General features: G+C 40.0%; 1 protein-coding gene across 3 annotated transcripts in view; it reads right to left on the bottom strand.

Annotated features, from left to right (window-relative positions):
- The window catches only part of ST6GALNAC3 (ST6 N-acetylgalactosaminide alpha-2,6-sialyltransferase 3), a 530,323-nt gene that overhangs the window by 296,602 nt on the left and 210,576 nt on the right, over positions 1 to 23,145 (bottom strand). For all 3 annotated transcript variants that reach the window (XM_032870131.1, XM_032870133.1, XM_032870132.1), the window contains exon 2: positions 10,772 to 10,966. In XM_032870131.1, coding sequence (XP_032726022.1) covers positions 10,772 to 10,966 — 195 coding nt within the window. The remainder of the gene's footprint in view (positions 1 to 10,771; positions 10,967 to 23,145) is intronic.

Genomic DNA, 23,145 nt, shown 5'->3' with positions numbered 1-23,145 from the left:
GAACTCATCCAGGATACCACATTGCAGGTAGCAGTCATGTCTCCTTAGGATCCTCTTGGCTTTGGCAGTTTCTCAAATTTCCCTTGTTTTTATGACCCTGGCAGCTTTGAGTAGTACTGGTCGGAATGCTCCTCAATTTATATTTGTCTAGGGTTTTTCTCATGATTACACAGGAGTTATGGATTTGAGAGAAGAAGAGTGTAGAGGCAAAGTGTCATTTCATGGCATCACATCAAGGGTATATACTACCCACATGATTTATCACTATTGATGTTGACCTTGTTCACCTGGCCGAGGTAGTATTTGTCAGGTTTCTCCACTATAAAATTACTATTTTTTCCCCTTTCCATATTGTACAGAAGGAAGTCACTATAAGCAACCCACACTTAAAGAATGGGAGAGTACTCACTTTTAAAGTACTCCAATGCATTTACCTAGATATCTTAAATTCAATTTTTTTCAAAGATGAAAACAGCTCTAAAATATTTCACAGATAGATATTGCTTTAAAAATAAAGGGCTTAATTCTACTAATTTTTTTCTAATAACAAATACAATACTTGCTCATCATAGAAAAAATGGAAAACATGATTAAGCAAAAGGTCACCTAGATTTACCATCCTGACAGAGACCATTATACTGAATATTTGGAGCTACTATCTCCAAACTATCTTTCTAGGCCTACACTTCAAGAGCTAAAATAATCCTCCACATACACTACTCTACCTCACTTATCACCATTCAACATTATGAAAGTGTTTTATCTTTACAATTCCAGAACCTACCATGGGGCTCAGGATGTAGTGCATTCAGCAATTATGAGCCAGTGACCTTTCTGACTTGATGAACTGACCAACCCCCGTGAAACCATTGAATAAAATTTGCTGACCAATGTAATCTCAGGCTCTCCCTTTGCCCTCACAGGACGACTAAAGTCACTGGCACAGAATCACCAATTTGGGGCCTTGAAAAATAAATTAAATCAGTAAAATAGTATGTAGTCTGTAAGGATGAAAAGAAATGATGGCATGTGAAATGCTTAAGTACACGGGTCCATGATCCCTTTTCCCAGCCAAATGCCTTGGACCAGGTACATTTGGGAACTGAGAATTCTCCCACTGAGGAGGACGAGAGAGCAAATGCACAGCATAAGATGGAAGACCACAACTAAGGACAGAGGAACACACTGTAATCAACAGAGATATCTTCTACAGCAAAGCATGCAAATCCTCACAGTAAACTCACTGTTTCTTTCTGTCTTATCATTTTTAATGGTGCACTTGTGTCTGAGTTGTGGGAACACTTTCCCGGGGAGTTCTAGTCACTTTAACCCCAGTTTATCACTAGCTGGAGACCAAATATGGGGTTGATTTCTCATCTTACTGGTTGCCTAGAAATTTAAGTAGTAAAATTCAACTGAAAGACCACTAGGATAGAGGTCTAGCATTTTGAATTTCCAGGGATGATTTTTTTGTTATCCAGAAACCAAAGATATAAATAAGCCTCCTTATTGGCGCTCTGTGCCAGGTTTCAGGTTTCTTCCCCAGCCGCCCCTTTCACTAGGGCAGAGCTGTTAAGGGCCCAGCTTTAGGGCTGTGTGTGGACAGGGAGTGGGGCGGAGACAGTTCTCACTCTCTGTGTTCGTTAGAGGACTGAGGCCCTACCTTCTGTTCCTGGGGGGTCAATATTATGTATCCCCTCCATTGTTGATATTAATAAAACTCCAGGAAACCACAACATCCACATTCATGCTTACATCTATTTCCATTCCTTTCGAGTTCCTGGTGCCTAAAGACTTAATTTTTTTTCTGGCAGTGTCAGCTGGGCATTAAATAAGGCAACCTATTTATCCAGCATGACAGCAAGAGAGCTGTCATGTTCTCGTAGACCACCATATTGCCAGACCAGAACTCTTCATTTCCTTTTCCTTTTAAATCAATCATCTATTTATCAACTACTTAAAATTTTTCCATTAGCCAGATTGCTCAATGAACCAGATATACCATTTCCTAAGTCTTGCAGGATACTATTTGATATAGGAGATGTAGAGTTACTTTTGAAATGAAAATTCTTTAATAAATATTTTTCTTTTGTATGTAAGCCTTTGTAAGCCTACTCTGGAAAATCACCAGGCTGGAGAAATCACAGCTCAATGCCATCTACTTAGTAACAAATTATCCTCCAGACATTGAGTACAATTGTTTAATGAAAATTACTTGAGTGTTCTCTATCCTTAACAGCAGTGGAATAAATCTGTTGTGATGAAATGTCAAAGCCCTTTAGATGGTATTGTTCTAGGACACTTGTAACTGGGTCTTTCTCATTCTCTTCCTTGGTGAACCCCAATTTTAGTTTTTTTGGAAAGTGGGGTTTCTTGCTGATCCTTAGCACAGCTAAGATCTAGAACTGAGCAAGCACTTATTAAATATTTGGGATTGACTATGATTCATGGTTAATTCTAACTGCCACATGATGAATGGTTTTTGTGCTAGTCATTCTGTCAGGCTGGAACTTGAGAAAAGCTGAAGCAAAATTCTTACCATTGGGGCCCTAGTTCTATCATCTTTTTCAACTCTCAAATCAGGATGCTTTTTTGTGGGTGCCCTGTTTTGTCTTTCTTTGCTTGTCACAAATGAATTTCAATTTTTCATAGGCCCCTTTCAAGTGTGTTAACATGGCAGTTGGCAAACGGGCATTTATCCACTTAAGGTTCTATAATGAATAAAATTCCCTGGAACTTCCTGGGGAACAAATTACTACATTGAAAACTATGATAATAATGGATCTTTCATCAATAACAAATGTGATTTGTAAAGTGAAAATCAATCTATTTTGACTGATGATGCCTCATAGCAATAGGGAAGATTTCATCTGAATAATTATAATAAAACTATATGATTTATCAGTTGAGTAAGACTAGAAAGTCAGTAAGTAATCAGTCTTGTCTGGCCCTTTTCTGGTTTGATGACCTTGGGAAATCATGACCTTTACTTCCCTCTCAAAAGAACAAGCTAGTTTCCTAAACATATGTCCCTGATGAGGAAGACAGCGCGCATCTCTGTGGACACCTGAGCTGACTGATGGAGTGACAGACGTGTCTCCTCATGCAAAGCCTCCCAGCAGTTATGAAGTATGGGTTTGGAAAGGTGGCTCCTGGCATCCTGCAGGCAGCACCTTGTTTAAAGATGAGTTTCAGAATGTTTGGTTATTGTTCTTATAAAATACCTTTAACATATAATGTATGTATCAGCTAGGACTCTGGTTGCAAGTGACCAAAACATAGTTCAAGGCAGCACACATAAAAAGGAGGAATTTATTAGGTTATATGCCCAAACCACAGAGGAGGTTAGACTGACTGGTCTCAGCACCAGAGCATTTGTTCAGGCCCTCGCTTTAGCTCTGCAACTGATTTTTGCTTCTCTTGGTGTCTTGGTCTTGTCCCCTCCAGGGAACACAGCCACTGCCACCCAGAGAATCCCATCTCAAGAGCTCTACAACTAAAGAAAAGAGCACAGCATTACCCAGGAAAATAATAAAGTCTGGGAAGAGTTCAAAATGGCTTATCTTGAGCCATGTGTCCATCTCTTGGCCAATCACTTGATTGGCCCATTACTAGCCTGAATTTTCTGCTCACCCCTGTCATCAGAAGGGAGGGATTATTTCTGTAATAAGGAGGCCATGAAGAGGAGACAAGCATAAGAGACACCACATATACCTAACTGACTAATCCTATATTTTAACCATCTAATTATGTAATACAGTATATATACATACAGTCTGTGTGTATTTAAGAAAGTATAAGTTGTTCTGTAAGCATGTGTGTATATATAGAACACACGCATATAGGGGTGTGTGTGTGTGCGTGTGTGTGTGTCTTTTCCGTATTATTTGTTTATATTGGTTCATGAATGTGTATGTATGTATGTATATATTACTGTTTTGCCAAGTATGCATATGGTTTTTCCCTTTTCAGGGATCCCATTCCCAACCTACATTATCATTCCCCAGTGAATGTATTGTTTATCTTCTATTCCCTAGAATAAGTTGCATTCCAGGCAGATGGGCCTACTTATTGACCCCTCATGTGTCTGAATTCCTTCTCTGGAAAGTCAGAGGATCATGCAGGCCTCTGGCATTCCTCAGGGGTTCCTTGGGCATGGGATGCCATGTCTACATTGGGGGTACATAGAGGGAAGCATTATTAGAAGTGACCCCATATGTAGTTTTCGGTACAGCAGGACCAAAGTATGAGCGCTCCAAGACTTAAAGTCACTAGCCAACAAAATTTAGAGGCAAGAGATTAGCAACAAGGCTGATAGAACCAGAAAGAGGTAAGAAATGGATCATCCACAGTAGGCATTCACCGTAACTTTCGGTTTAGTGTACTTGGCCTACTAGGAGTGGTAGGAGCTGAAGGAAAATGGACAGGGTCTAATCAGAACTTTGGCTCTTGCTCTTTTCCCTAGCTCAACTTTCTCTTTTCTCTCCATGCCATCCAAATCCTTCTCCTACACACAAGTCTCACTTCTCCCATGAAAGCTTCATGGAGCTTTTCCAGCCCATAGTTACGTCTGTCCCTCCCATGAGGCTCTGGAGCAGAGACTGCCTTGACATGCAGCCACTGTTGGGGAGTTTATACCTCATGACCACACTGAGAAACATCATCTCTTCTCCACTCAATAAATATATGCCCTTATACTTAGGAAAAAGATAAATTATCTTAAAAATGATGAATTTAATATGCACATGCCAAATAAGTAATCTTTATGGTATGTTAATTTAGTTGTTTCCTTTTCTATAACAATTTAATAGTTGAAATTTCTCTTACTTTACGGATTACACAAATGTGAATATTCAGAATTTAATTAACAATTAAATCGATCAGATTTAAACTTTTGGAACATTCATTTGCATATAATTGCTCTCACTATACTTATGAAAAACCCAAAGCCTATATTCCCAAATATAGAAAACCTATTCATGTCAGCTTTAGTTACATGTGTACATTTATTTGAATTTGTGGAGTGTGTGCGTTTATTACCAAGAAAGTCAGTTCTGTTCCTTAATTGTTGCTATAACCACAATTCAGGAAATTCTATTGCAACATCAATATGTTATGCACATCTTTAATTGGGCTAGTACAGTCTGTCTGTCACAGCAACTGATCCTAAGTATTCTTATTTAGTCTACTTGAGGCTTTAAAATGGTCTCATTTTTAAAAGAGGCATATTTCGGCCTCATTAAATTGTTACGCAAATCAATATGCAGCCCTACAACTTGATTGCTATGTTCCAGAAATCCTGTGTTTCTTCCCTTAGCTCATCTTTAGGTACCAGCAAAAAGGGCACTCTTCCAGAAGTACCAGAAATCCTCTGCAGCTCTAGCATGTTACACTCTCTTATCAGATGTGAGGGAGACGTCTGTCACCCTCACTGATCACCAGGAAGATCTGGCCAGGCATCCTATTGATTGCCAGAGCTTGAATCTCTTATCTAATAGTTAATGCAAATAAGTTGCTGTTTCCTTGCTCTGAGCAATGTCTTCATACCAGGTCACCCAACAAAAAAGGCAACACAAGGACTGATTCCATGGCCTAGAAACCAAACAGAATCTAGCAGCCTGAAGTTCATTTCCTTCTCTTTCCTCAAAATCTGCCATGATTTCAAACAGGGAGAAACAATGGCTACCTGAACCAAGCCCTACAGTATCTTAGCTTTTTATACACCTTCTCTACCTGCCACAGTAACTACTTTAAAACAAATCATTAACACCTGCATCAAAGAGAAAGCAGAGTACGTAGGTTACTGCCAAGCACTGATACGGATTTTTTGGAAACACATTCAGTGTCATATGCTGTTTACCATGTCCAAGGTCAAATGACAATACCGTAAGTCTGCCATAACGCTATATAGGTGGGGTCCCCCCCCACCCCCCACACACAGTCCTATTAAAATGCAGAGTTGCATTAACACAGTAGTGACATTGGAGGGCACATCTGAGCAGCTAGTGGGTCAGAAATTAAAGGGGGGTGGAGCACAGAGGGAGCACAGGGCCTACTGCAAAACCTAAATCTCCCTGAGTCCCAGCTTCAGTTCCATAGTACACCATGGCTGATGACTACTCAAACACAAGTACTGGCTGGGATTCTGGGTTCTGTGGCCAGCAGAGACTTGCAGAATCTCAGCTCCTACCTCCCTCGTAGGAAGGCGTTTTACTTCCCTGCCTCTCAAGACTGCTCCTCCCCCAAAGATAAGAACTTTAGCCCGTATTGGTTAAGAAAGAGAAGAGCCAAAGGGCAAAGAATGGGGCATTGTATTTAGATTGTCACTGTTTTGGTGGGAAGGGTATTTTAATCATTTCAATTTAACTCCTCTAGAATAGTATTCATAGTTTTCAAAACATACTCCTTTTCATAGGCCTGAACCAGGAAAAAAATCCTCCAACAATTTAAAATAAAAGCAAGTCCACTTGTTTGTCTTTCTCATATTCCTTATACTTTTTACTTCTTGCACGTCCCTTGAAAATAAGTCTCTCAGGAACTAGGTGATTTATAAAATTAACCCAAGCTTGAACAGAGTATAATTTACTATCCAGGAGGCCTTCAGGACAGACTGTCACAGATTCATAAGATTGCCTATACTTCCACCTGTGCCAAGCCCAGGGGACCAGAGCTCATATTTTTAAAGATTACCAGAGCTAAGCGTCTGCCTTCAGCTCAGGTCATGATCCCGGGGTCCTAAGATCGAGTCCCGCATCCAACTCCTTGATCAGCAGGGAATCTGCTGCTCCTCTGCCTGCTGCTCCCTCTGCTTGTGCTCTTTATCTCTCTCTCTCTCTATCAAATAAATAAATAAAATCGTAAAAAAAAAAAACAAAAACAAAAACAAAAAAAGATAACCGGAGAATCTGGTTTTTGTTTCCAAGAAATCCAGTTCTCCCAACATCCACTCATCTTCGACCTAATTCTGCCACCCCCACTCCCACTTTATTTTAGACAACGGTGGAGAGATACTCTTTCTTGTAAACACTTTTGTTCATAAAACCTTGTTTAGCATCTGGTCCAGCTACAGCATCAGGCAATAAAGCCATCATCAGCTATGATCGTGTTTGTAGATGTTCTAGGTCTAGAAATCATTGCTGGCATGTTTACATGCTCAAAAAATTCTGGGAAGTCTGCTGGTTTCTAAAAAGCTTGTGCTTTCTTCTGAGAAACTTCTGAGAAAACCTCAAGGACCAAGATATTAAAATAAACACATCAGCTTGGTGACCACTTGACTGAGCTAAGCCCTACCTATTGCCCCGTCTCCAGGTTAAAATAGAGTGAAGAGGAACATAGGAGTGGGTGGTTGCCTTTGAGGTAAGGTTCGAGGGTCACTACGGAAGCTGTCTGCCTCATGAGATCAAGTCTACCACCTACCATTTAAGCTATATGACTTTGGTTCTTGAAGACGTTTTCTTCCTTTATTTAATGCAAGCCATATTTAAATGCAACCATCTCTGGGAACGATTACATCTGAAGCCATTATCTGGTGAAGACCGGCACACAGAGCATTTGGGAGGAAGAGTGAAGCCTGGACACAGGGGTGGGTTGGAACTATGAGAAGGAAAGAGGAAACCAGTGAAAAAGGAGGTAGAGAGCCACCGAATTTAGCTTTCCTCCCAATTTAGGCAAAAACTGTTGACCTAAAATTGTCTGAGGAAAATCTCTCCTTCCTTTTGGATGTTATTTTATTGTTTTTCAACTTCCATGCAAAATTTTCTGCTCATCACCTACACTCATATTACAGCATGGACCTCTCCTTCTGTCACGCATGGACTAGAGGAATAAGTTACCTATCTGTTAGTCTCTGCATAAGATGAAGTTGCCTATTGCAAATATTTCCAGTTTGTTTTAGAAAGCTTAATGCCCCATTGCTTCTTTTTAGTTACTTCCTGCTGTTAACTTAGGTGAAATGCTTTTTGTGATTCTTGGTCAGTAAATACCCTCCCTGGGCTCAGAATATATTTTTAATTTTTTATTATGAAACAGACAAGTACAAAAGTGAAGCATCGTTAATGTGTACTTAACAAATAGGATGTGAACATCCCGTAACTTCCAACTGGATCAAAAGATAGGACACCGCAAATATCCCAGAGACCCACTCTGATCACAAACAGCACACTTCTCTCTTCCCACTTCTGTGACGATGATTTTCTTCCTCTTTTTTTTCTTTGTAGTTTTACCTCCTATCTATGTCTCTAAGCAACATCGTTTAGTTTTGTCTTTTCCTGTGATCTGTAAACAGAATCACACTCTGTATTTTATTATTCTTGCATCTTTGGCTCAAAATCATTCACCCAGAGTTACACACAGCACACTCTAGACGTGTGTCTAAGCTAACACACGTAGCTTCTTCATTTTCACGGCTGTAGCATATTCTGGTATATGGAGAACTATTTGAATCCATTCTCCTTCTGGCAGTCAGTTGGGCTGCTGCCAGGTTCTAGCTGTTGTGAATAATGCTGCTCCTGGTGCGTGTGCTCCTGAGTGCCTCTAGTGAGTACATCAATGACTGGACACGCTGGGGCATGGTATATGCAGATCTTCAACTTCACTTGGCAACAGGAAGCTGTTTTTTCCAAAAGTCTTGTTCCAATTTATACTGCCCATCCTAGTGTCTAAGAACTATTGTTCTAGGGGTGCTGGGCGGCTCAGTTGGTTGAGGGTCAGACACTTGATCTCAGCTCAGGTCATGATCTTGGGGTCAGGTGATCGAGCCCCAAGTTGGTTGGACTCTGAGCTGAGCATAAAGCCTGTCTCTCACCCTCTGCCTCCAGCCCCCTGGAATTTAACAACAATGGTGTTGTCTTTACAGAACTGACATGTAAATCATGCCTGTGTCCCTCAAAACTTAAAAACTCTTTCCAGGAATCATGCTTCCTCCCAAGATGGACCCTCCACAGGAGCAAAATAATGATCAATATCATCTGGTAAAGCTATTGCATTAAAAACTATACCAAGGTTCGGGGTGCCTGGGTGGCTCAGTGGGTTAAGCCTCTGCCTTCGGCTCAGGTCATGATCTCAGGGTCCTGGATCGAGCCCCGCATCGGGCTCTCTGCTCAGTAGGGAGCCTGCTTCCTCCTCTCTTTCTGCCTGCCTCTCTGCCTGCTTGTGATCTCTCTCTGTCAAATAAATAAATAAAATCTTAAAAAAAAAAAAAAAACTATACCAAGGTTCAAAAAAAATATAAATAGAAACCATACCAACAGAATTTTAAAGGTAGCTCATTGATGTAACTAATTAAATCAGTGCATTTCAGGTCAGTTTTCCGGTACTGCTCCAAGATCCAATCCATTAATATTTAGATAAATGAAAGGGTCTTTAACATTTGCTGGGATTTCCCTCAAGAGATTAGTTCATGAGACACTTTAGTCATGTGTTTCATTTTCTACCTGTGACAGGCACTTGTGAGATGATCAACACAATCCAGCAGTTACAGGATATTCAGTGACAACCAAAAATGAAAGAAACAAAAGATGAGAGTGACACACCCTATTCTCTAAGAGATACATTTTTATATAAGCTATCAATTCACCAGGACACTCAACAAATGCAAGAAATGGACAATTTTTAAAAAAAAGAATTTAAAACCAATGAAAAGATAAACATCAAGCAAGACTCCTAAGAATTTACATGTTATTAATGGCGTATTTGTCTTTTTACTATAAATGTCTAATAAAATCCTGTAAATCCTGCAGCTACAGAAACAATTTTCAAAGAATCGAATTAACCAGAAGCAGTGACTCAAGTATAATATTGCCTACAAAAGGGGATGGACCAATATAGCTTTCAGTATCCATCCCTGGATGCTAAGAATAGCTCTTGGGACAGAAGCAACTAGCTTTCTGCATGTTAAGTCTCCTCTCTAGTATCTCTGGGCAACGACCTGTCAATGGGATCTGAGCCAAACTCTTCCCCATGATGTAGACACTCTGGTGACTTGTACTCCTCTTGCCAACAGCTTCAGACAGGCTTGGACTTCGCATCTACAAATATTAACCTCACATATATCCTACTTTATAGAAACAAATAGTGAAAACAATTGTATTAATCACTTCTATATACTTCACACATTTTGGAAGGTTCATTATTCTTTACCTCCCTCCAAGATATAAATTCTTGCTTATAAAAGTGCTGCTAGCACAGTGCAGCATACTTTCTAGTTGTCCATGTACCTCCATTCTCTCCTATATGACCAAATGGCTACAAAGATTTAGAGGTTCAGTGATTATAGGACTTAAATGCTTTTAACCCCTTTAAATTTGGAAACTCTTTAAATCCCATTATCTCTGCAGCCATGGAGAATTTTCAGCTTGGCCTTTCTAGCTCCAGGTCTAAGGATTACAGAGTTTTAAAGAATATAAATTCTTTTCTGCAGTTCTACAAAGAGCTGTCCCCAACTAGTTGACCTCCAGGAAATAAAGCCAGCCTATTCTCCAGCTGGTAACTGCTGATCAGAGTTTTGAAAAAGAAAGATATGTATGTTATGCCACAAACCACCAGGAAAACAAGTAATTGCCTCCTCTGCTCCATAGGAAGCTAGTGAATCCAAAGATTCGATGTAGAGGGGGCCAGCAGACTTCACATATGTGTCAGTAAATGTTTGAGAATGAGAAATCAGAAAATGCCAGGGACCCAAAGAAGCTTGTAGGGGCAGAGACAGTAAGTTCAGTGATTAGGAGCCTGTTACCTTGGATACCCATGGATCCTAGGAAATCCTCTGAGGTCTTACCTCTTGTGTCCTCACATTTATGTATCCATAGTGAGTTCGAAGGGGCCGCATATATGTGTAGGAGAATGGGATCCATTTTGTGCCAGGCTGTCTGAAGCAGTTTAGCAACAGTGGGAAATTCACTTCATTTACCAGGCGCACAACCAGCAGGAAGAGGAACGCTGCTATGAAGCTCACTGCGATCACAGACTTTCTCTACAAAATATTAAAAAAAAAAAAAGTGTGAATGAATGAACAAATGACTTTCAACCAAAAGTAGTCACAGAGGGAGATTCCTTTGTTTCTCTCACTTTTTCTTTCAGAGGGATCAAAGGATGATTTCATTTAGGATATTTCACTTGCAGACAGAACATAATCATTTGGTGACCAGGTTGCTTTCATAAGCCTCTGAGAGCAAGCAGAGCAACTTTCTTAGATTATCTTTCCCTCCATTCCTACCCTTCCTTACTTCCCTATATCCCTCAACAATTTCTATTCAATTTTCAAAACACAAATCAGACATTCTCAACTACAGGAAGCCTTTCCTAACTGCTCAGGTCCCCTCCCGTCATCATCCCTTCACCCCAACCTATCTACCCTAATAGAAACAAGCAGTCCTGTCACTCCCATACCTTGAAGGTAATTTCTACTGTTGCATGTGATCCTTTGTATAATTATTCAAATGACTTTTCCTCCATCTAACTGTGATATCCAGAGAACAAGAATGTATTGTCATACTGACTTCTGTATCTCAGGTCCTTGACACAGTACCTTACATACTGGAGGCGTCCAGGAAACATTTGAGTGAATCAATGAATGAATGAATGAATGGATTTTTCACATCCTTGTAGACACTTTATTAACAATGACTCTGTTTCTCTATCTAGCACCCTCAATAGCAGGAAACTTTGCACAAAAGTAAGACTCAAAAAGCTAAGAATACGAGTAGGACAAAATCCATGCCCAGAAGCATAAGGACATCTGTGTAAACGTGTTGCTATGAAGCAAGAGCAGGAGAAAGGGCACCTGACTGGGGTGGAAGAGAGCAGAGCTGTGGCTGAGACTGCGCAAGATAAAACGCATGAATTTTGTTCAGTAGAGATGTGTGAGTGAAGCTTTCCAGGTAGAGGGCAAGGAGGCAAGAAAACATGGGGTTATTCATAGCTACATAGCATACTGTCTTCCTGGAGCACAGAAGAAGAGAAAACGCTGGAAAAACAAATGGTAACTTGATGGACTGCCTGAAAATCCAAGCTAAGAAGTCCAATGAGTTTGCTAGGTGACAGTAGACCAAAGGAGGTTTTGTTTGTTTGCTTGCTTGATTTTTTAAAAGTGACTGTTACAAGTTATAATCAAACATAAGTACTTAAGATGTTTCAGAGCAGGGAGACACTAAAGCTAGGCAGCAACTTGTTAGGAGGCTGTTCCAACTGGTTCAGATGAGGGATGCCAGAGCAGTGGCAAGGGGAATACAAGGGTAGAAAAAGATATGAGAAACTCAGTGTAGGTGATAGGCAGAAACCGTGACTCCTGATTGGACAGAGGTGCAGATGGAAAATTCAGAGACGCCTTAGAGTTCAAATCTAGGTAACTACAAGAATCCTGGTCATATCAAGAGACACCAGAGTGGTCAGAGCAAGAAATGATTTAAATGAGTAATAGGATAAAGCCCTTGGCTTTCAAAGTCCTGGTTTTCTCCAGATGGCAGGTCATCTGAATGGAAGGTCAAATCTAGAGCAAGGAGAGCAGAGTGGAGGGCAGATGTCAGGAATAACTCTGCCTTGAAGTCCATGGTGAAGACAGAACCAGATATTCTCCCCCCCTCCCCTTGAAGCTGGGCTCAGCCCTTGCTTGATTCTTCTTCAAACTTAAGGAAAGCCAAATAACTCTCCAGGAATGACTAGATACGTGTTGTTTTGTTTCCAGCTTAAGTTTCTTTTTGCTCTTCACAGAACACCCCAAGAAGAAAAGAAACCCAAAGCCAGCCCTTGTTCCTCCCTGGGCCATGGTCACAGTCTCTGCAAGAAAGACAGTGGAGTAAGTCTCCAGAAGCCAGAGACCCCAAAGGAAGTGTTTGCTCTTGCTCAGCTCCCACAATTAATAAAAGCCCCATCCCTCTGTCTAGCCAGCCTAATTTCCCAATCACCTGAAAGTCCCTTGAGTTCTGCCTCCTCAAAACCCCTTATCTCACCACTAACTACCACCGCCTTACCTCATTTAACCTTCTAATCATGAAAAACTGTTTTAATTTGCTCCTCTGTGGAATCATTATGTCCACAACATTGCAATGTGTCAAGGTAACAGCTTAAATGAGGTGATGGATCTTACAAGTTTAAAGGGACACAGACCAGAACAGATGGCTAAATAAAAGCAAAGAGACCAGTCACCCATTAAGTAAACAGGTAAGAACCTTTTTTATCACCATCAGGTAGCTTGTTGCAAAACAGCAGTTTTCTTTGAAGGAGACCCAGATGGGATTTGTGCCTTTGTCTATTCCAGAGCTCAGCGTGGCTCTCTGATTCTCCTGCTTGCTGCATTGCGTTGCATGGCTGGGGGTTTGGGGACAAAGGCTCAGAGGGCCTTTCTGAATTCGCTGATCTCGCGTAGCCACACATACATAATGCGTACATGAGAGGAAAATAAGTCAACCTTTTGGAGAGAAACTTCAAAATGGAATGAAATCACAGTTGTAAGAGTCTGCTCCCTGGTATTCCATGTCTGCCTCCCATGTTTTATCAAAGGGAACCAAGTAATGAGCACAGAAAGGATGAGGGGAGCAAATGGAGAGTAGATGCCAGACAGACTTATCTGTGCTTGACCTGGAATCCTATTCTGCAGTGGGCAGAGTGTTCTTTTCATAGCTTGGGCTTTGCCTGGACCAGATTCTTTGTCTTTCTTTACCCTGCAATATTCTTCTTTAACACGAAAGCATTCTCAGAGTGCTGATATAAAAGCACCCTGAAAGTCCACTAGCAGAGGTATAATTTCAAGCACATTCTGTACTTCAGACAGCAAGGACAACAGGATGGCACACTGACAAGCATCCTTCTAGCAGGCATTCCTGGCAAATCATGACCTTGAGCTTTAGCAATGACAATAAAGCCTGTGGATGAGGCTATTGGAAGTCTACCATCCCAGAATGCAGTGAGAATGTGTATGTGTGCTTGTGGGAGGAATGTGGGAGTTGGGGAAGTAACAAAATACTAACATGTATGATATATATGAATGCATTTACTCCTCCAAGTCACAGTCACTCATTGAGCCTGAGCTCTGTACAGACTGGGTGAGGGGCTGAAAAGCAGAAATAAATCCCTAAAAGTCATAAAGCGATGCCTCCAGAGTCACACCTTAGTGCCCCTGGCAAGTAAACAGAAGGGTAGCACGTCACATGTCAAATGAGGTAATGGAGGTTAGGCACAGGGCGCTGTGCCAGTCCAGAGGAAGTGGGAAGGGCTGTGCGTGGGACAGGGAATGCTTATTTGGGGAGGCATTATTCAAAAGGGGTCCTGAAGAATGAGGTGGAGTTAGACAAGTGAAGATCGGAAGGGCATTCCAGGTAGAGGGAACAGCATAGACCAAGGCCTTAAATTGGTCAGCAACCTTCAAATGACTTGGTATAAAGAGTACATAGACTGTATGTGGTGGGAGATGATGGTAGAGAAGTAGACAGGGTTCAAATCCAAACACAAAAAATAGTAAGCCAAATACATTCGGTCAGATGCAATTATCTGTCCCATCCATCTTACATTAGGATAATGAAAGGATAAATGCATAAAAGTGTTATGCTTTATAGTCCTAAAACTTGCTACACTTTCCAAACAAGTGAAAATGTATCAATCATGTCATCGTATTTGATATTGCCATCTAACACCACAACGCCTTGTTTCTAATTACTTAAGTTTATTCCATCAGTGACTTGTTCAAGCAATTGTTTTGGGTCCAGCAACACTCAGCAAATTAGAAGACTCTACTTATTTTTCTGCTCTGTGTCTAACAATCTGCTTATGGAAGCGATCACTGCTGCCTTTAATGAAGAAATCAGGGCATCTCCTAGATCCAACAACAGCAACTAGGTAAGAAAAAGCAACAATTAAATACTCATCAAATTTATAATGGAGAAGACTCAGTCTGACAAACCTTTCATATTGCAAAAATAGGCAGTACATTTAATAGGTCTTTCTTCTAAGATTAGAAGTATGCACTTTCGGGGCATCTGGCTGGCTCAGTCAGTAGAGCTTGTGACTCTCAATCTCAGAGTCATGAGTTTGGCATGAAGCCTACTTTAAAAAAAAAAAAAGAAGTACAAACTTAAAACAATACAACAGGTGGAAAATGCACCATTCTGGCACACAGTGAGTACTCAAAAATGGGAGATACTATCATTATAACTACTAATTGTCAGAGCCTTGTTGGCCATTAGCCAGTTGGTAAGAATTGGCCAGCCCATGTAATTCATGATAAAAACTTGGAGATATCTTTTCTCAATATTCCAGGCAGCTGCACACCCTTGAACTATTCAGTGAAACTTATCCACACAAGCTCTGAGAGAATGTCACTGTGCCCAAATAGATCTGATGAATTGCTTTAGGGAATGCTTTCTCCTTCTTTGTTCCTCATTTTGGGCAACTCTGAAGGGGCCTTTAACAGCTGAGACATTTAGAATTTAATCCCCACTGTGCTGCAAAAATATGCATCAAAAATGTGGCATTCCAGTTGCTTGCTCTTTAGAGTTGGAATATCATTTATCAGACTTACAGCAGAGATACCTATCTCAGAATAAAATCCACAGAGAATTTAGGATTTAGGGAGAAAACAATTGCAAATATTTGTACCTAGCAAATTTGCAAACTGTATTAATGTTTGTATGTTTTTATTCTTTCTACCACAGAATTAGTCTTTAACCTCAGGATAAATTCTTTACTTTTTAATTTAGTCAGTTGCTAGATTTTTTGTTTCTTTTTCATAAATGATTAACGATAGTCTAAAGCTGTATTTTTTCCATTTAAACAGCATTATTTAATTAACAAAATAAGTTATTTTCCAGGGTAAAACTGTATATATTTTTATCCATATGCTGTCATCTATCCAATAATAAATATTTGTGCTGATTATTTATATCAGTGCTCAAACACTTCACACATTGACAAGTCTACCCATTACATATTTGTGACCTTATTAAACACAAATTCTTCTCCCATATAGAAAATTGTGTCATCAATTTAATTCTACCTTGTGTCACTGGCCAAGCTCCAAGTGTGGTTCTCTGAAAATACAATAAAGCTTCTTCTCATTTGTATAAGGATAAATTAGCAAAGCTCAGAGTATACAGATAAAATCTTCATTTGTTTTATTTCTCTATTGAATCAACAAACTGGATCCTGCTTATTAAACTATAGTGAACTCTGGGGAAAACATCATCCATTTATTGGGAGGGGGGTGAGGAAAAGGAGGTAATAAGAGGGGGCCAGACCTAAATCAGTAGAGTCCATACTTAGGCAGCATAACTGGTGATAGAATCATTGAGGTCATCAAGAAGAGAGCAGTGAATGTCAAACAAGGTCAACATAAAAGAATAAGCAGCATTTCAGAAGCCACAAAGCTTCTGAAGAAAATGTGATGACCTAAAAGAAATACATTTCAGGAGTAGGCTTTGAGGAAGGCAGAAGAAGTGGAGCTAGAGAGACAGAAATGGATCTATTGGAAGGAAGGTCCTGTATATCACACCAAGGAGTCTGGAGTTACACTGTAGAATCCAAAGAAGAGGTCTCAGTGTGAGAGTGACAGGATCAGATTTGATTTTTGGAGAACTCATCCGGACATGGTGTGGGGTCAATGGATGAAGAGGTGGGAAAGAACCTTTTGGGAAAGACAATGACAAGAGCAAATGCACCACTTCATCAGTGATCCATTATCACTAATTGACATATAATTCTCAATATGAAAACTGCAATTGTTACTTTTAGTGGTTGGCTTTTCTTCTCCTAGTGGGGGCACTAGGATTAGAGTCCAGATAGAGTGTATATTTATGAACAATCATCATGGTCTTAATAGAAGTTACTATTTAGTGGGTGTTATTAGTTGGAGAAATGCTTCTGTAATCCTCATTTTCCAGACAAAGAAATAGAGATGTAGAGAGGTTGAGTGACTTACCCAAGGTCACAGAGCTAGAAAATAATAAACACAGGTATTTAACTCAGATATTCTGACTCCTAAGCCCTTGATCTAGTGTATGAATTAACTAAGTTGTTAATTTTACCCATACCAAAGGGAACACTCTAAGAGGACTAGTCCAGAAATTTTGGTACCCTAAGAAGATTTTGTAACGTATTTTGTCAATAAAATAATTCTTACGGAAAATTAAGTGGCTGATCTGAAGCATGATAATTATATTTACCTCAAAATCAGTAATTTCTGGGCAAATTTAATCCTGGCTTTATTTCCAGTACTAAAAAGACAACTTCAGGATACCATTGGTTAGCACTCAGGGAAAATAAAGCAATTATTCTTTCACTTCTGCTAGAGAATATTCGGTGCCCTTTGTCAATCAATAGTATGGAGTCCTATTACCAGCAGTTTGTAGGAACCAACATGATCAAATGGACATGTCTTCCTTTCTTAGCTCCACAATTCTACAGCCGTTCTATTTAATGAAGATGCAGCTAAACAACATAATGTTGATGGTTTCATTAAAACAAAACAAAACAAAAAAATTAAGTAGCAGACAACCTTCAATATGGTGACCTGCTTTAAGAATTTGGAATCCATGTCAACGTGTCACCATCAGACATAGGTACAGTCAAGTAAGAATTACAGATCCAACAAACAAAAACCAAGGCAATAGGAGTTTTCAGGAGCACCACAGTCATACCTTATCCTGGGCAAAGTCCCAGGTAGAAATTATAGGTGGCCAAAATTTCTTCAGGGATTTTTTTTTGCCCAAAGGTGACTCCATATAGTTATAAACACTACAGAGAAGTTCAAGTTCACATGAACACTATGAGTCTGTAGATGACACGGTAAGAGGTCACACCTAACGTTCTAACACCTATATGAAAACTGTCAATGGATATTTTGTATGCTTACACATCTTTCTTATTTTATTTGAGGAGGGGAGTTAGGTTTTCCTGTCCTGATTTGATTTTCAGACTGCTACAATATCAAATGAAAACAATCATGGCTACATTGACTGAGTTTGTCTCATTTTGAAAAATTATATAAAACCAGTTTATCTCATTTTGCCTTTCATCTTTATCATACTGCTTCAGCATAAGTCCTTTCACATGGCAGAAAGGAATCAAAATTCTCAGAAACACAAGATAAAGCTGAAAATTGGTACTTAGTATGTAGAATGAAGGGGTCTAAAAAGCAAAGTCTTTCACAGTGTAGCTGTGCAGTGAGACACAGAGAAATTTATTTAAAAGGGCCAATTCTCATGATAAGTACATTAGACATTGGAACAGATAGCCTTGAAGTTACCTCTTTTTTTTCTCATTAAATTCTTAAACTTAGGGCCTGTTGTTGTCTCTCTCTACCCCTGGCATTCTGTAGAGGGAAGAGAGGTGCTAACTAACCAAAGACAATGAAGATTCTTAGGTAACCAAACTGGGTGATTTTGTTTTATTCTCCACCACCTTACAGAACACTAGCTCCCTTTTTTTGGTTCCTTCAGAATCTGCTTGGCATCTTTCACTCTTACAGAAATTAATTTGTCTCTTAGAATCCAAATCTTACTTTCAAGGTGTTCAGGACACAGAAGTGAAACATAAGAATAAATTCTGGTGACCTGGTGTCATTAGGGAGGGAGTCATCCCCAGAGGCATCATGCTAATGACGAGAATGACAACCATGAAGATGATGATGGGACCCTCTATTTTTCTGTGAATCTATATGACATTGATATTGTACAGCATATATCTTTAAAAACACTTTCAGACCTGTCAGCCCACCTGATTCTTCCTATAACCAGTGAAGGAGGAAGGGAAGTATGAATGCTTGGAGGTTTCATGTCCCATCTGTTGTTTCATCCCTCCCTGCTTCAGGACAGCATCTCAACATTCTCCAAAGCCCCTTTGCTACCCAGTTTCTGTGGCTTTGCCCCGAATGCTCCTCATTGGTACCCTGCTATTTCCTACCAGCCTCATCTCTACAAGGGCAAATACAGTTCAACTCAAATGGTGTTTCTTCCTTAAAACCTGTATCCCTTCCTGGCTTCCAGGTGGTGAATGACAGTGAGGTGAGATGGAGTAGATGGAGAAGAAAGACAAAAGAAAGAGGAAAGGAGGAAGAGGGAGGGAGAAGAGGGGCAGGGAGGGAAAGGTTTCCCTATAATTTTGATTGTAATAATTCCTTGAGGGATGCCTGGGTGGCTGAGTCACTTACGTGTCTGACTCTTGATTTTGGCTCAGGCCAAGATCTCAGAGTTATAAGATCAAGTCCCATGCTGGGCTCCATGCTCTGTATGGAACCTGCTTAGGATTCTCTCTCTCTCTTCCTCTGTCCCTCCCTACCCCGTTAGCTCTCATTCTCCCTCTCTCTCAAAAAAGAAAAAAGAAAAAGAAAAAGAAAAAAGAAAGAAAGAACTCTTTGAGAACATGAACAACCTCTGAGAAATAGCTCAGGCAACATTATGCACAGCATCTTGAATTTGGAAGATATTCAGCAAACAGGTGTGGAAGAAATTAAAAAATGAAGGAGATAAGGAGAGAGGATTAAAAATTATTCTCTTCTAAATTCAAATGGTAAATTATCTGAAAGTTTTAGATTGGATCATTAGGGGAAATACATTTTCTACACATTAAATCATTCTTTTCTTTTTTCCTCCTAATTCACCTCACCTGGACATTTCTGTGTAGATTTGATGTGGGTATGCTGAGGAGGTAGGGGGAAAGGGTTAGGATGGGGGACTACAAAGTGAAGTAAGAAGAATGTACGTATTCTGAGATACAACTTACAGATCTGAATGGTAGTAAATCTGCTTAGAACAACATCTTTTCCATGGTACCTAAGGAGAATATTTAATGAATTCACGTTTTTTAGAAAACCAACTCTCGTCTGAGGATAACACTTAAAACATGAATCCCCCATCTGGAATGAGAAGGGGATAACAAAAGGACACCCTGTCCTAGTATTAAGGACAATGGCACATTTTCTGAGGGGAGGGACTTGCAAGTTAGTTGTGTGTTCAGCAAGTTAGTTTTGTGTTCAACTTTACAGGAATGAAACAGATTCTTGCCAGCAACCTATCCGCTGACTCAGGGTGGTCAAGTAACACTAAATAAGTCAATGTATGTAACACTGAGCATGTTGTTCATAATTTTTGTGCTTCTGTTTTCTTACCTGAAATTGGAGAAGCAATAGTACCTGTCTCCTATGATTGCTAACAGTTTAAATGATTTACTGCAGAAGAAGAACCCTAAAAGCACTGCCAGGCAAAGGGAAAGCGCACAGCAAATGTTAGCTCTTACTGTTAACAGTATTTCATCAACTCTGAGATACCATCAATTGTTATTGTTAGATACACAGTTACTCTAAATATGGTAAGAAAGAAAAGCAAGATGGGGAGTCTAATAATAGACCTCTGCAAAGAGCTAAGACACAAAAATGCTATTTCCTTAAAGTTAGAATATCCCAGAAATAAAGCTGCCATTCAGAAAGGCACAGCAAGAGAAGAGAAAGGAAAAAATAATCTCCCCTGAGAATTCGAACCACAAGCAGGTACTCATGCAGGTTTTTGATACAAGTTCACACTACCGGTGTGATTCAAGAAAAATCTCAGTAAATAATTCAATTTAAAGTGGTCTCAGGTTGGCAGCATCCCCAGGTGACCATTTGAAACAACGCAAATCCCATCTGGGGGAATTTAACTTCATTGCAGGCTGGTAGTGACTTTAAGGTAGTATTGGGAATACAATGCACCCCACTCCCCGGTGTGTGGGAAAAAATGTTTTAACAATGCGGTATGGTAGTATCAAAGTCATTGTCATCGCTATGATCAACATTGTCCTCATCCTAGAGAACAAAGAGACTCAGGAATGGGACCTGGATTATTCTAAACACTTATCCCCTCACCCTGTACTCCAAAGGAGCTGTAATCACAAGTCCGCGAAGAGAATAACAAAGAGCGCGGAGTTGCCCAGGACATTGGAATTCACCAACATAAAAGCTTTTTTGGGTTTTTTTCTTGTTTTTGAAATTGCACAAGTTAAAAAATATTTTTTTAAAGCCTTCTTTATTTGAACATGGTTTGATGACCCTGGGCAAGTACGCAAGTCATGCCCCATCTCCATGCCCTGTTAACTATGGCACCTCCTGGTATCTCTCTAAGGACTAAACATTGTCCTCTTGTAGGTCAAAGTTGAACCCTGGCAAAGGAGCACACATATTCAAAAGTCTTTGCTGAACACAAGCAGAGTTTTGCCAGAGCCCAGGTCTCATGGTGATAATAAATTGTACTGTACCAAGAACACTTGAATTTCTAAGTAAGACAGTTTTCCTATCAATTCTGGGTTTAATATTGCATTGGCAGTAATTTGAATCGCTCATGCAACATAAAGCATATTAGTTTATTACTTATAGTCTCCCGTGCTAGGATAGCAAAGGCAGAAAGATCTCCACTGTTAAGGAGAAGCCTGGAAATATAAGCACAAAGTCTGTTATCAGTGAGTCTTTGATCCATTTTTATCACAAACAGATCAGTCAATGCCATATTTCCAACAGCATACAAGCCTTCTCTATTTAGATGTCCCAGAGGCAACTCAAATTTAATAGTCCAAATCCAAACTGATGATATCCTCCCTCCCCAATCCACTCTTCTTCATCTACCCTGTTCCTTTAAAAAGCTACCACTAAAGTTCCTTTGGAGCCCCAATAACTAAAATCTCACCCTATTTGGCTAAATGACTTTGAGCATCTTACATCTTAATTTTCTTTGTTCATGTTCCTCATCTATAAAATCTTCGAGTCATTATGAAAATTAAATAATGAGATAATACATAAAGGACCTAGCTTAGTGCCCAGCATAAAGCAAACAATCAATAAGCATTAATTTCCTTTGTTTTTTCACATATTAGGTCCCCACCCAAGCTATTCTGCCTTTATGGAATGTCGTCTTCTTTCCTTTCTCTGTGAGGAAAACTGCTAATTATTCTTCAAGACCAAATGAAACATCATCTACGAAATGGTCCTGACCCTCCAGGAAGATTTTAGAGCACTTTGTTCTTTAGCACACTTCAGATCATATGGTAATTATCTGATTACCCATCCTCCCCCATCACTCAATGGAATTCAGAAAAACACGTGGCCCCCACATTCTCTGCAGACAGACATTGCTAATCAACCCCAGCACCATTTCCCCAGAGTCAGGATGCAACTTCCAAATCCCATCAGCACAATGCTTCAGGCAGTAATGGTGTTCATCAATTCAACCTGGTGTATTTATCTCTGTAGCACAGGACAAGTAGCAGCTTGAGGCCAGAGCTGCTTTGATAGGATGTTAGGTTGATAGGATGATAGGATGACAGGAAAGGGTGTTACCCTCTCATGGCCTTGATTTCTCATCTGTAGGAAGGAATGTCTTCAGGATCCTAGCTGGTTCTCATGTCTAATGACACTGTAATGATGACCCAGGGACCCTGACTGGCCAGAGCTGGTGTTACAAGTTAGGCTTGCAGCCTGGCTGTGTACATGACCCCATGCTTCATCAAGGCCCATTTCTTATCACAGAGTCAGGCATGCCTTCAGAGACACGCAAATAGAACCCAGTGTCTATGTAACTGAAATAGGAATAGGGTGAGAATCTGTGATCTTTCAACTTGGTAGATAGCAGCTGCCACTTACCAAAGCCTACCTGATTGCAGCTATTTTGTACCTGCGGAGAAAAAGTTTGCAGCGAAAGAGATTATTTCCTTCTTAACCCTTATCTGAAAAGAAGCTTCCATATTTCTGCACCCAGTTGTGCGGTACAGAATCAGGTTCAGTCTCTCATGCATATACAGACAGATGGGTTAACACACCTGGTCACACCACCCCCACTAAGCCCCAGCACTCCCAATAGGAGTTTTAAAACTGAGAGTTTAGTTTGCTGAAAATCTGAAATCAAAGCAAGGAGAGTATGAAAATGTTCATTTCTGTGCATATTTCTTAAAATAAGAAAACACCTGTTTTTGTATCTTATACGTGGCTGCATAAAGATGAAGATTTCTCTGGAGATTGTTGGTTCTACAAGGCAAACGTTCAGATTTGCTCAGGAAACATTATCATAAAAAATATTCACAAAGGTGGTCCCGGGGGAGACTTACCAGTAAATAGATGTAAAGAAACAAAGGCCATTTCTGAAAATTCAGAAACATTTAGTTGGCAGGAGTGAATTTGTGCTAGATCTTAATATTTTAACTAAA

Source organism: Lontra canadensis, unplaced genomic scaffold, assembly GCF_010015895.1.
Source record: "Lontra canadensis isolate GAN:19392208 unplaced genomic scaffold, GSC_riverotter_1.0 scaffold40, whole genome shotgun sequence".
NCBI classification, from domain to species: Eukaryota; Metazoa; Chordata; class Mammalia; order Carnivora; family Mustelidae; genus Lontra; species Lontra canadensis.
This window is presented reverse-complemented; position numbering and strand designations above follow the sequence as displayed.